At 41.0% G+C, this 13715-nt stretch overlaps 2 protein-coding genes across 2 annotated transcripts in view; one reads left to right on the top strand and one right to left on the bottom strand.

The window, feature by feature from the left end:
- LOC115502707 (zinc finger protein 345-like) overlaps positions 1 to 2318 on the bottom strand; it is a 34942-nt gene extending 32624 nt beyond the window's left edge. Inside the window, exon 1 of the mRNA XM_032591302.1 lies at positions 2238 to 2318. Within this exon, the coding sequence (XP_032447193.1) occupies positions 2238 to 2318 (81 nt within the window). The remainder of the gene's footprint in view (positions 1 to 2237) is intronic.
- Positions 2319 to 2503: 185 nt separating this feature from the next.
- On the top strand, positions 2504 to 7396 carry LOC115502197 (putative protein ZNF720). Its single transcript, XM_030297376.1, has 4 exons — positions 2504 to 2553; positions 3734 to 3779; positions 6595 to 6721; positions 7221 to 7396. Exons 1-4 carry the CDS (start codon positions 2504 to 2506, stop codon positions 7328 to 7330), a joined length of 333 nt encoding a protein of 110 aa, XP_030153236.1. The 3' UTR covers positions 7331 to 7396.
- Positions 7397 to 13715: the final 6319 nt, after the last annotated feature.

Genomic DNA, 13715 nt, shown 5'->3' with positions numbered 1-13715 from the left:
ATTACTGATGAGATTCTGGCCTGATTGCTGGGGCCATTAACAACATATTTGAACAGCTATTTATATGATAAGTATAAAAGGGTTCATTTCATGCCTGTAATGGATTATTTATTACTAGAATAGATATATTTTGGTTAGCTTATTATCTAATTTATTTTGTGTGTGTGTATGTGAGAAAGAGAGCACAAGAAGGGGAGGAGGCAGGGAAGGGAAGACAGAATCCCATGCCTTTAGCACACAGCCTGATGTGGGACTAGAACTCAAACCATGAAAACAGGACCTTAGCCAAGATCAAGACTCTGAGGCTGAACTGACTTGTGCCACCCAAACGTCCCTAGAATAGATTACTTTAGTCACAATTTTACTTACAAGGTCACTGATGTGTAATTGACCATTACACTCTTGGACGCATGAATATATAGTTGACAGGAAGAACAACAGACTACACTTTTCTCATGAGATGGGAGGTTTTGTAATTTCTCCAGGCTACGGAGAAGAGCGTGAACACGTAGTGATTGTCACTCAGGATAAATGTCCTGACAGTTGGGAAAAATGACTTGATTAAGGCCCAGTTGTTTACTTCCTTCCAAGTGGCCTACTGAAAAAGAGAAAAATTGTAATGATGGAAGACAGGGTATAGAAAGTTGCAAAGATGCTCCCTAGGACAAGGATGTTTGGGGTACCTGTTATCTCAGGACACTATCTACTTGTGATTACTTCCTATCAATAGGTTGATCCCTCAGCTTGTGCATGCACAAAGCATGAAAACCATAAATGAGTCCTAAACACAAAATATATGAGGTATAAGGATCATCATCCAGTATAGATGATGTGCAAGCCTGCAAAAAAAAAAAAAAAAAAAAAGTCTTAAGAAATGTAGGAAGAGTTAAATCATACAAATATCTTACTTTGGCCACCATGGATTGAAACTAAGTTGTTCTTTGTTTTTAATGTTTATTTATTTGAGGGAGATTGTGAGCAAGTGTGAATGGGGGAGTAGCAGAGAAAGGAAGAGAGGCTCCATGCTCACTTTGGAGCCCCTTGTGGGGCTTGAGCCATGCCCATGAGACCAAGACCTGAGAAAAATCAAGAGTTAGACCCTCCACCAACTGAGGCACCCAAGCACCTCTAATTCCATTTTTAGTTATTTTAAAACCATATACTGTTCTCCTGAATGGCTGCTGCACCACTTTGTTTTCCCACCTACAGTGCAACAGGGTTCCCCTTCTGTTCATCCTCACCAACCCCTGTGGTTTCTTGTGTTGTTAATTTTACCCATTTTGGTAGGTGGGAAGTGGTATCTCGTCCGTGTTTTGATTTCTGTTGCCATGATGATGAGGGATGTTGAACATCTTTACATGTGTCTGTTAGCATTCTGGCTTTCTTCTCTCAAAAACTGTCTATTCATGTCTTTTGCCCATTTCTTATCTGGGTTGCTTGATTTGTGGGTGTTGACTTTGAGAAGCTTTTATAGATTTAGACTTTTCATTCAAGTCTCAATTACTGTGTCGTCCCCCTCTTTTCAAATAATTGGGTAAGGTTTGTCCCGTTTTAGAAAAGCATGTGCACTTTCAACTGTAAGAGAGAAGTTTGGAATCAAACGTCAGAAATGAACAAACAGTCCCAGAGAGTCTCAGAATTGGTACTTAGTTTCAGGTTTTTGATTTCCAGGATGTCTTGAAATCTAGTCCTTGTTCTGACAGCAGGTGACTTAAATATCTAAGCTGGTTTTGAGCAAACTGCAATTTTTCTTTGGGCACCTGATGTCTCTTTAAAGCCACAAGTTTTCACAGGTGTATGCTGGTGTCATGCAAAGAACCTTGAGAAGGGGAGCAGAGAATGAAATTATGTCATACTATAACAAAGGAGAGCCTGCAGAAAACTTACTGTCATGTAGTATAACATTTAAGGTTGTCACATATAGAATGGACCTTGTGTGGAACCCTGAGGCATTACTCAACAGGTGTATTGCCATTCCTCCCAACTGAAGGTAAAAAGTACTGGCTATCCTTATCACCTGGACTATTTTGAAAAGGACTGCATGGGTGTTTCAGGGAACAATCAGTTTTCACTGGGAATTGACATCACTAGTGGATGAATGTTGGGAACAAAAGATAAAGACAGATAGTAATGTTATTTTTTGCTCAGGGGTCCTAATGAAACTTCCATCCTCAGCCTTTGGGTTTTCTCTCAGGTACAATAGGGGTCATACAGGGACTAGTATCCCCTTCCCTTGCCAGGACTCTCCTTCCCAGGAACCTCCTATCCTCCAGGACCTCCACCCCATGCTCTCCAGCCCCTGACCCCATGGCTGCCATGGTCCAAAGTTCTGGCCTTTGATGCAGCTGTGGCCCAAGATGGCTTGAGCATGACCATTGATCTAGGGCCTAAGCCTTATATTCCTCTATTATGTGCTTGGTGCCCTGTTGGGTTTCCTTATTTGTGGGGCAATGATTAACTAAGGGCAGAGATTTTGACGGATCTATTTGAAGCTTGATGAGTGATGCACTGTGGAGTGTGCCAGTATCAGCTGAACATTTTCCTCACAAGAAGGTTGGTAGCTCTTCCAATAGGACTGATCATTTGATCAGTACCACTAACCTCAGCTAAAGTGCCATGAGAGACAGAGCATAGAAAACACGTTGAAATGTCATTTATTTCCCCTTGTTTTCAAATGTGGTAACTACTGTCAAAATCTAGATATTTTCCCCTTTGCGGGAAAAAGAATTTCTGGCATGACATTTTTCAAAGAAATCTCAGTCCAGTAAATGAATTGGGGCAGAAAAACTAAGGAGAAATGGGTGTGTAATGCTCAAAAGGCCTAAACACAAGGAACAAATTCATAGACAGGGACACATTGTTATTTATGGGAGACCCATATTTTTCAAACTGTTTTAGCTCTCTGAGGCAGGGGCTGCTGGTAGCACTGGGTTTGAGCACTAAAAGTGTAGCTCAGCTGTAAGGACACACACAGTTTTATTCCCAGTGCAGAGAGTAGTTTCTCCAAGCCAGTTGATAGGAAGATGCCTGTGGTTCCTTGGAGCCCTGTCATGGGGAATTAGGGAGACATGGGAAAGGTCGGCTAAAGAGCTGAAGGTGTGTTTGGCTCTTAAATTTGTAAGTCTCTTTTTTCCAATGTCCAGAAACTCTGGTCACTGGCGAAGAAATGGGTTTAAACCTGGATAATAACCATAGCCTTCCTTACTTCCCTAAATGGTTCCCAAAGGGATCCTGTGTGGAGTTTCAAAACCGACCCTTGCTGTTGCCCCCCTCCTCAGATTCTGTCAATTGGTGTGGATTGAAACAACAGTGTTCGCTTAATTAAGTGCTCCAGGTGATTCTCCCTGAGGCCAGAGTCAGTTGGCAAGGCTTCCCTTTAATTTATGAGATTTGAGTGCAGGCTTTTGCTCAAGGAGAGTTAACTCCTCTACGTGAGTGTGGGAGGATTAGGTCTGCACAGCACACTGTTCCTATGCTGTAGCAGAATTTGCGGGTGCCTGTGGGAGTGGAAGCCACTGAAACTATAGAAGAAAAACTCAGAATTGGGCTCCAAGTACATAGTCTCCGTTTCTGAAAAGCTCCTGACACAAAAAACCAGGAAGTTTTGTCCTTCTGCATTCCAAAGTCCCGCCTGCCAGTGAGCACTTTTCTGGTGAAGACGTTCTGTTGGTGCCTTTAAGGGCATTTTCTTCTGATGCAGCTGTGATTTGTTCACAAATACCTTCTGAGAAAGAAATCTAGAGGACAAGGGGAAAGAAGAAGAAGTGGCCAGCTCTCAGGTAAGCCTGGTGTTCCAGGTCGGAGGCCGTGTCATCTTTTTCCCCTAAAATTCCAAGCATTTAGAAATCACAAATGTTGGTTTCTCTGTGTTTGGTGTTTCTGCCTTATGTTTTCAACAAAGTTTTACAACCTTCTTGGGAACGATACTCAAGGTTAGGTCCTTAGAACTCTTCTCCCCTATAAACAGGAATCTTCTCTACATTCTCAAACAAGGCTTTCACTAGGGCTTCAACACTTGTCATTTTGAGGTAAAGTCCTGCAAGTATTGCAAACATTCCCTTTAGGACAGATCCAAAGGGGAAGGTGTTGAGTCCAAGATTCCAGTTGCTGATGGGGTCTGGTGGTGGGATTTCAGTCAAGGAGAACCATTCCCCTTTAGTTCCCCCATTTAGTACCTCTCTGTAGAGTAGGATGAAGAAAATGAAAAATACAAGGCCCCCAGTATCTTAGGAGTCCTCTTAAACATATGGGAATCCTTCTGGAGACCTCCCTTTTGCCTTTCCCTCCCCTGGCTGCATAGTCACTCTTCACAACCCCACTGTGGATCTTGGTGCCCACAGGTCCTCTCTTTCTGTTATAATAAAACAAACTTTTTGGACCAAATAATAAATGCAAAAAAACCCAGAGAATGGATATGAGGCCTGAATAACTTGGAAAGGTAAAAAAGCAGGGGGAGAGCAGTCTTGCTTTGTAAAATGTGAAAAAGATACTCTTTAAAATATACTAGACATGACAGGACAGGGAAACAGTCATCTAAAAGTGGTGTTTCTCCCATTCAGATGGGGCTTCCAAATATGGGCCGATGATCCTGTGGAAGCCAACGACATGAGTGGTGAAAAGAATTCATCTGTGGCAGAATAAGACGTTAGATTTATGAAAACACCCCAAAGGAGTGGTGGCCAGGACAGCAGATGAGAGGCTCCTGCTGTGAGCAGTGACTTGGGGCTGATTTTGAAGGGGGAAGATGAGTATGTATGGTAACCTAATGGAATTTGCCCTCATGTGGTAATTCTGCCTGGGTGTAAGTACCCACTTGTTAGTTAGTTATGGCCTCTACATATTTTGAGGCAGGTCACCTGCTGGGCCTGCCTCTCTTCAGCCAGGTGGTCCCTGTGGACTCCTCTACTACCTGGTGCTCAAGCCTGTTTATCTCAAAGCAGCCTCTACTGAAAGTATATGTGATTGAAGTTTGTATAAATCCACTGTATTCTCTCATAATTAGACTGACTATCAGATTCACTGTTTGGGGGCCAACAGAACACACCAGGGATCATGTGTCCTTTGGTGTGTCTTAGGCACTGATAGCAATTTGTTTCCTTACACTTCGTGTTCACTTCTTTAACTGGCCTGGTTCTCTCTGCCAGATCTCTCCCTTATAACGTTCATCCTTCCCCCCTCCCCCCCCACCCCGACCTTTGCTAAGGATCTTAGATTTACTGAGCGATGTGCAGAAGCCATCACATTTCAGCTGGAAACTTCTTTCTTCTGCGTTTCTCTTTGCTTGTCGTTTCTGGTGGGGAGAACTAAGGCAAAAGAAGTGTAGCTTCAATTAAATTTCCTTACACTTTGGAGCCCATTGATAAAGGAATGTCATACTCTGCCTGTCTCAAGTATTTAATAAAAATTAAACATTAAGGTATGAAAGCAGCTATGATTTACTTGAGGAAGGGCATATCCTGTCATTGGGTTGCAAAGTGTAAGGAAATTTAATTGAAGCTACACGACTCTTGACTTTGCGTCCCTCATCATTGCCCCCCTTGAACAACGTAGACGTTTACATCTTTAAGGTTGTTAAAGTGGAAGGTCTGCACTTCAGTAACTTCTTCCTGATGAATCGGTTCCTACCTATAAGTGAAGATTAGTCAGTTGGGAATTTAGTAGGCGTTAGGAAGGCTAAGGCAGCTGTCTTTAGAGTTGATAAAACGTGGGAGTTTCCCTGAGGAGAATGAATCATCTGTCCCCTTGAAGTTGTGTCACTGAAAGAGTCTCATCACCAGGTGGAGAGAAAAAGAAAACAGCAAAACATGATAAAGGACAAAAACAAAACAAAAAAAATGCCAAAATAAAATTTTATTTTCCTCCACAGTCTTGTCACAGAAATACCCTTTTATTTACTGCCTTATATTTTCAGAAAATGAAAACAAGAATACAAAAGTTGAGAAATTTGTGTGTCTTAATCCTGAAATATAATAGAGTCATAGTGTAGCAGCTGGGGTTGTCACACACAGGAAGCTTGATTTCAGCCAATAAGGAGATCAGAGGGAATAACCTTCAAAGGAGAGACTCACAGAGTAAGGGGGGTGGGCGATGATTTCCTTTTATTTAAGATTCGGGTGGACAATTAGGAAGTGGAGCCTTGTCATTTACCTGAACTGGGCATAAGGCGGCACACGTACCTTAAGAGGACACTTCCATACATTCGCTGTGTGTTACATAAGATTTGTTTTCCCCCTTGGGTGGAGATTTCGCTATTACAAGGAGGTCAAGGTAACTGTCCTCCCTGAGTTCACTCCATCATCCATCTGCATAGGGGTTAAGCTCAACGTGGCCTGCCCAAGCTCTTCCTTGGGGCTGTCCTTCCATTTTGTTGAATGTTTTCTGTTTCCATGACAGGAGACTGTGTCCACAGGGTGTTTTGCCAGAAGTAGAAGAAAGAGGTTAAGTAAAATGAGGGAGTATAGTCATTGGGTACAAGCAGGTAGGCGGTGAACGTCAGTTCTTATAGTCTAGCTGATGATATTCATTTCCCTTTCATCTTAGGTACCATTGTGAACACTGCCAATGGCCACTGGATGACTGTTGTATTTATTTCAGGGACTCCTGACCTTCAGGGATGTGGCCATAGAATTATCTCAGGAGGAATGGGGATGCTTGAACCACAGTCAGCGGGAGCTGTACAGGGGTGTGATGTTAGAGACCTATGGACACCTCCTCTTCTTGGGTGAGGATATCTCCTTCTAGATTTCCCAAACCCAGCTCGGGTTTTGTTCGTTCCTTTGAAGACTGTCTCTTGGAAGCTTCCTCTTTGTATGACTGGGATTCAGATCCCTGCAGCAAGGGAAGGAAATGGGGATTTGTAGATGTAGAGAAATATCTTCATGAGGTTTCCTTTTCAGCTTCAGCCTCCCTTTCTTAAGATGCCATCACCATTTCTGTAGATTGATGGCAATTCTAAACATTGAGTGGCAAAAGACGGTATGGCCCACATCTTAAACTCCAACTTTTACTGCTTATTGTATTGGTAGTATTTGGAAGGCTGGTCATGATGTGAATATTTGAAACTCCTCCTGCATGTTCTAAAGGGGCTCTTTCTCGCACAAGAGTGTTTGAGAAGTCATTTGTTAGAATTCTTCAATGTCCTCTCTTGTCTGCTGAGTACAGTACTGAGTTGAAAGGTAGAATCTCCAGCAGTATTTCTATTCCTTTCTTCTGATAAACAGGTCTCATTGTGTCAAAACCAGACCTGGCCATCGTTTTGGAGCAAGAGGAGGAGCTGTGGGGTGTGAAGAGAAAGGAGACAGTAGCCTCACACTCAGGTAGGTGGGAGTGAAGCACATGACACAGGTGAGGTCCCAATGTGAAGGAGGAAGATAGATCTTACAGTGTTGTTCAGGTAGCTCTCCTTGAATGGAATTTCATTTGTGAAGCCTAGTTTCATGTCTTTCCCTCTCACAGAGGGACATCTGCTCTCTAACACATCATGCTCCTTGATTCTCCAAGGATTCTCCTTCAGCTCCAGTGAAGGTCCACCACATCCCCGGTGAGGACCTCCATAATCTGAGAGCTTCTCCACTGCTGTGAGAGCCCTAGAGGATCTCTCTGTATTTCTGAGGAACTCTATGCTAAGCCATTTCTGAATTCTGTTTTGCTTCTTGTGACAAGTGTGTCAAGGTAGCAGTGGGCATATTGGGTTTTGATGCAGAAATGTGGGGAACATTGGAGACAGAGATCACATGTTTTCTGGTTTATGCTTTCCAAAGTTCCAGAGGATTTTATCTTAATTGTACACAATTGAGGCTCAGTAATTTCACGAGATCACAGAACACCTCTCTCAAATGAGAAAATCTAATCCTTTATTTCACACCAAAATTTCACTTGTTTTTGTATTAACCAACATTTGAAATTTCCACTCTGTGTGTTCCATTGCTCAATGATGAAATAATTTAACACATCTCTGTGTCTCCTAGCATGTTTGCATATTAATGCCATAAAGCAGCTATAACATTTAGAAGTTAGATCTCACAGCCTATAATAAAGTCTCAATGGTTACCTTATTTCCTAGTAACTGCATCATTTTATACTTTTAGTAGGAAGTTCCTGTGACTTTTTCATAGGTGTTTGTACTTTCAAATAATTTGTATATGAGACACATCTCGAAATTTTTTGAATCAAAAGTTCTATATGATATGGGTATGTGCTGTATAAGAAATGAGTTAGTGGGTGCCTGAATGGCTCAGTGGATTGAGCATTGGACTTTGGCTCAGTTCATGATCTCACAGTTGGGGAATTAGAGCCTAGCATGGGGCTGTCTGCTGTCCGTGTGGAGCCTGCTCTAGATCACCTGTCCCTTCTCCCTTTGCCCCTCCTTTGCCCGTGCTCTCTCTCTCTCTCTCTCTCTCTCTCTCTCAATAATAAATAAACATTTAAAGAAGAAATTCCATATACAAAAGGATTGTTCATAAATGTAATTTTACTTCAGAAAAAAAATTAATCACAAGATTATTCTTCTACTTTCTCAGAATGTATCTGAATTTCATCCTAAATATTGATTTGTTTATAAAGTGATTGTCAGGCTATTTTCCAACTTTGGCAGTGTTTGTTGATTTAGAAAGGAAAGTTTTGTGCTAGTCAGCTTGGTTCTAAACAATGGATTATACCCTTACACTCTATGTAAGGGGAGGAATATATTAATAAAATAATACATTTTTAATGTGTTTTAAGTGCTATTTGTAAAATTTTTCATTAGAGCATTTTATGCTTGATATAAAAAAAATACCTTTCCTGTTTTACTGTCAATGAAGACATGCCAACAATCCAAATGCTCCTTTTTCATGGGTACGTAGTCACAGTTTAAAATTATAGTTATATGGTAGGTTTCCTTTGACAGGATTAATCTATTTTTTTTAATGTAGACTGCGGTTAAATTTTGTCTTATTCTGGTTTTACATTCTATAATAACGTACTTTCTTTTGTATGGGACTTTCCCCACGAGCTGGTTGTAGTTTCATTTACCTGTGTATCTTGTTACAGGATGACAATGTTCATCTAGTGCATTTTAAGACAATGTGAGTTTAAGTCAATTATGAATCAACCAGGCCCTTTACCAATAAATTTATGTATGTATTTCTTGCTATAAATATGACCCACACATACTTTGGGACTCATCTTCTTTCTTGGTTAGTGGTCAATGTTTTATTGTGTCTAGGTGAATTGTCATAATAATAGACAACTAATGTCTTGGTGAGTCATCATAACAGATAATTAATTTCATCATGTATTTATTGGTGACGTTATATTCTTCCTGCGTGAGAGAATTACTTTTGTGCATTGAAAGTCATTTTTCAACATTCTATCCTTCAGGGTGCCTGGGTGACTCAATCTGTTAAGGATCTGAGTCTTGATTTTGGTGCAGGTCATGAACTCAGGGTCATGAGATCGAGCCCCATGTTAGGCTATGAGCTGAGAATGGAATGTCCTTGGGATTCCCTCTCTCTCTCTCTCTTTCTCTCTCTCTCTCTCTCTCTCTCTCTTTCTCTCTTTCTCTCCCTCCCTCCCTCTCTCCTTCTGCCCTTCCCCTGCTCTCCCTCTCTCTCACGTATATTCTGTACCTCTGTATCAAATTTAGATTTTTTTTATCCTTATTTGTGGTCTTATACCCATGACATGCTTGGTACCGTTCTCTTCAACTTTTCCATCTTCTGTAGTATATTCTCTGTGGTTTACATAGGGATTACATAGAATGTCTTAAAGGTACACAAACACATTTTAAACTGATATTCTCAATTGCATACAAAATTATTCTACATATCACCTCCACCCCTGCACCTGACTTAAATTACTGATAATACCGTTTCTGTCTGTTAATATGTACTTACCTAGATTTATGATGTTTGTACTCTTTTTTTTTTTTAAATTTGTTTAGAGACAATCGGCAGGGAAGGGGCAGAGAGAGGTGGGGATAGAGGATCAGAAGTAGGCTCTGTGCTGACAAAACAGAACCTGATGTGGGGCTCAAACTCATAACCTGTGAGATCATGACCTGAGCTGAAGTCTGTTGCTTACCATACTGAACCACCCAGGCACCGCTGATTTTTTATACTGTCATTGAAAAAGATACTGTTGCAGAAACTAAAGGGACTTGTGCTACCTCATTACAACCTGACAGATTTGTGTATTTTTTATAAATTTTTAATGAGTTTTTCTTTTTGAGACAAAGAGATTGCAAATGGGGGAGAGGCAGAGAGACAGAGACACAGAACCGAAGCAGACTGCAGACTCTGACCGTCAGCACAGAACCCAATGTGGGGGTAAACTCATGGACCTTGAGATCCTGACCTGAGCCAAAGTCAGTCACTTAACCAACTGAGTCACCCAGGCTCCCCAATTGTATAATTTTTTACATTAGGCAGAGGGCTTTTTGTTCTCATGTGGTTTTAGTTATTGTTTAGAATCCTATTATTTCAACCAGAAGGACCTCCTTTAATGTTTCTTGTAGGAGAGGTCTACTTGGAAACGTAGAGGGGTTCTTACTTGGGAAAGTCTCCATTTCTACACTCATGAAAAACAGTTTGGCCAGGTACGGTATTCTTAGTGGATATGTTTTGAACTTTCAATACCTGAATACATGGGCCTGTGTGCTTCTTCCTATAAGTTCTGCCTATCATTCCACTAAGCTAACAGGAGCTCTCTTGGACGAGATGAGTGGCTTTTGCCATGCTGTTTCAAATTTCTCTTCTTGCCTGTGAGTTTTGATAGGTTAATTATAAGGTGTCACCCTGTTCACGTCTTGACATTTACCCTGCTATGAATTCACTGCGCTTGTTACATTTGTCTCTTCTTTCCACATACAAGACTTGAGCTCTTCATATCAATGCTCTTCCCCCTTTCCCTCCCTCTCCTCAGGGGTCCCTTAATATACATATTGGATCGCTTGTTGGTGTCCCATGAGTCCCTAGACTCTGTCTTTTGATTCTTAGCAGGTAATTGAACACAAGAGTACTTTAGGTTGTCTGATTCTTTCTTCTACTTGATCAAGTCTGTTGTTGGCCCCTTAGTGTATTTTTAAATACAGCAATTGTACTCTTCATCTCCCAATTTCTTGTTAATTGTTGGTGATATGTTCTGTTTCCTTGGCTTTACATTTTGATCATGAATAGTTTTCCTGCTATCATTTAGTTACCTACCTATTTTTCTTCTTCCTCCATGAGCATCTTTACGACGGTTATTTTGAATTCCTTGTCAGTCAATTAATAGTACTTGATTAATTTAGGGCCACTTTTGGAGATGTATTTTGTTCCTCCAATTGGAACACAAAATCCTATTTCTTTGTATCCTTTTATATCTTTGGTTGACATTTGGGAATTAAAAAGCAAACAAACAAAAACCCACGAAAACAATGAAAACAGAAGAAAACAAAAAAGTGAAAATAACAGCCTCTGGGCCCAGGATTATGGACTTGGTTTGTACAGAGGAACACAAAATACAGTAATTCTAGGTACAGTGACACATGTTCTGGGCATTTGTCATGTCTGAGTTTCTGTAACTGCTACGGTTAGAAAGTGTCGTTACTCTTTGGAGACCGTGATACCTTCCTCTCTCGTTCTTCAGCTCTGTAGTCTCTCCAGTGTTTGAACAAATGCTCACCTTTTGTCTGAGCAGCCACCACAGTGTATCCAGAGGATGCTCTCATTCCTTCTGCTTCCCATGCCGTGCATGACAGAAACAAGTCCCTCAAGACAGCAAAGAAACCAGATCGTTGAACATACATTTGTTTCTCTCCTCGACAGAGGGAAGACTTTTGTGTCACTGTGTTGTCATGGAGTGTCAGGGAGAGTGGGCAGCTGTTGTAGGCAAGTGTCCTAAACGTTCTTTGTCTTTTCACTGTGGCTCTTCTTCCTTTGTACTTGTCTGGGTGTGCTGTATTCTCCTAATGGACTTCTGGAGCCCTCAAAAACTCCTTTGGTCTATTTGTGTCTCCAAGGAGGAGCAAAGTCCTGGTGCTTCCTATTTCTTCATTCTGCTGCTGTCCTATCATGGATATTACTTTTGCACATTAGCATACTTACATATATGCAATGTAGTAAGTGTGATGACTTCTTTTGTATCTTTTAGTTGTGTCTTCCCGTAACACCCTAGGCTTGTTGGTCGACAACGAAGAAGAGTCCTTTGGTACAGTGAAATGGGAAAAAGTAGACACTGTGGCCCTGAGTATTTAAACTTAAGGGACGATGGGGAAGGTGATGGGGTGTAGGGAAATGCCAAATGTTTATTATGATGGATATAACCAAACGGGCACAACTACTGGTAACGAAATGCTACTGCTAGAAGAGATCAAGGATAAAAAACCTTCTGGGGAAAACCTCACCTTAACTCATTATATTTGGAGAACAATGTCTTTGGAGCAAAAGTCAAAAATCCAGTTTTTAAAGATACATATTCTCTGGAAGGACATTTGGAAGTTCTGAAAAGTCACCTAGCCCATACTGAAAGTATTCCAAATATAAAATTGGATTAACCACTCACTGAAACAATTCTGTGAGTTAGACATTTGAAAAGGGAGATAAAAATTCTAAATGTGATTGATTTGAGAAGTCGTGCTTGGAGGTCTCATTATTCTTCCACCAACACGTAATCCCCCTGTTCCCAAGGCTCTGATTTTGATAAACACGGGAGGGTTTTATCCAAACATCACTGTTCAATAGTTACAATACAACACTTGATTTGGAGCAACTAGTTATGTGTGTGTTGTTACAAAGGCCTTTAGTTGAGGACTCTAGCTTCCGTAATTACTGAGGTGTTTATAGTGGAGACAGAAGTTACAAAAGCAATGAGTGTGGGGAAAACATGAATTGAGGGTGAAATGCTAACAAGCATGAGAGAACTCCATCTCCAGAGAACCAGTATAAAAGTAAGAAATGTGAGAAAGTCTTCTATGTAAGCTCGAATCTTCTTGTACATCATTGTATCCTGACCAGAGAGAAGACTTAAAGATGTAGAGATTCTGAGGACCCTGATCACTTAGAGATGTAATTTTGTGGTAGTTTTTTCTTACAGTCTAATTAATTACTAAGCACTAAGCAGTATCCTTTAAATTATGATAGTTGCATACCTACATGGGTTAAAACACTGCAAAACGAATTTTAAAAAGTGTAGTAACACGGGGCGCCTGGGTGGCGCAGTCAGTTAAGCGTCCGACTTCAGCCAGGTCACGATCTCGCGGTCCGTGAGTTCGAGCCCCGCGTCGGGCTCTGGGCTGATGGCTCAGAGCCTGGAGCCTGTTTCCGATTCTGTGTCTCCCTCTCTCTCTGCCCCTCGCCCGTTCGTGCTCTGTCTCTCTCTGTCCCAAAAATAAATAAACGTTGAAAAAAAAATTAAAAAAAAAAAAGTGTAGTAACTCTGGGACAGCTTTTAAGTAGTCTTCAAAACTCACTCAACAGCAGAGATTTCATAATGGGAAGAAATCTAACAAATTTATACAAGGAGGCAAAGGCCTTACCACTCAAAACTTATCAACCTAAGGAGATACATATCGGGGAGAAGGCTAAATAAAAATATTTAAATATGAGCAAAATTGTTAAGCCCAACTACAAACTTTCTGAACCTCAGGGAGAGCTCACTGAATGAAACCCTACAAATACAAAGGATGTGGTGAAGCGTTTAGTTTGTAAGCAAAACTATTCAACATGAGATAATACGTCCTGGGGAGATGACTTACA

Source organism: Lynx canadensis, chromosome E2 (genome assembly GCF_007474595.2).
Source record: "Lynx canadensis isolate LIC74 chromosome E2, mLynCan4.pri.v2, whole genome shotgun sequence".
Taxonomy (NCBI): domain Eukaryota; kingdom Metazoa; phylum Chordata; class Mammalia; order Carnivora; family Felidae; genus Lynx; species Lynx canadensis.
This window is presented reverse-complemented; position numbering and strand designations above follow the sequence as displayed.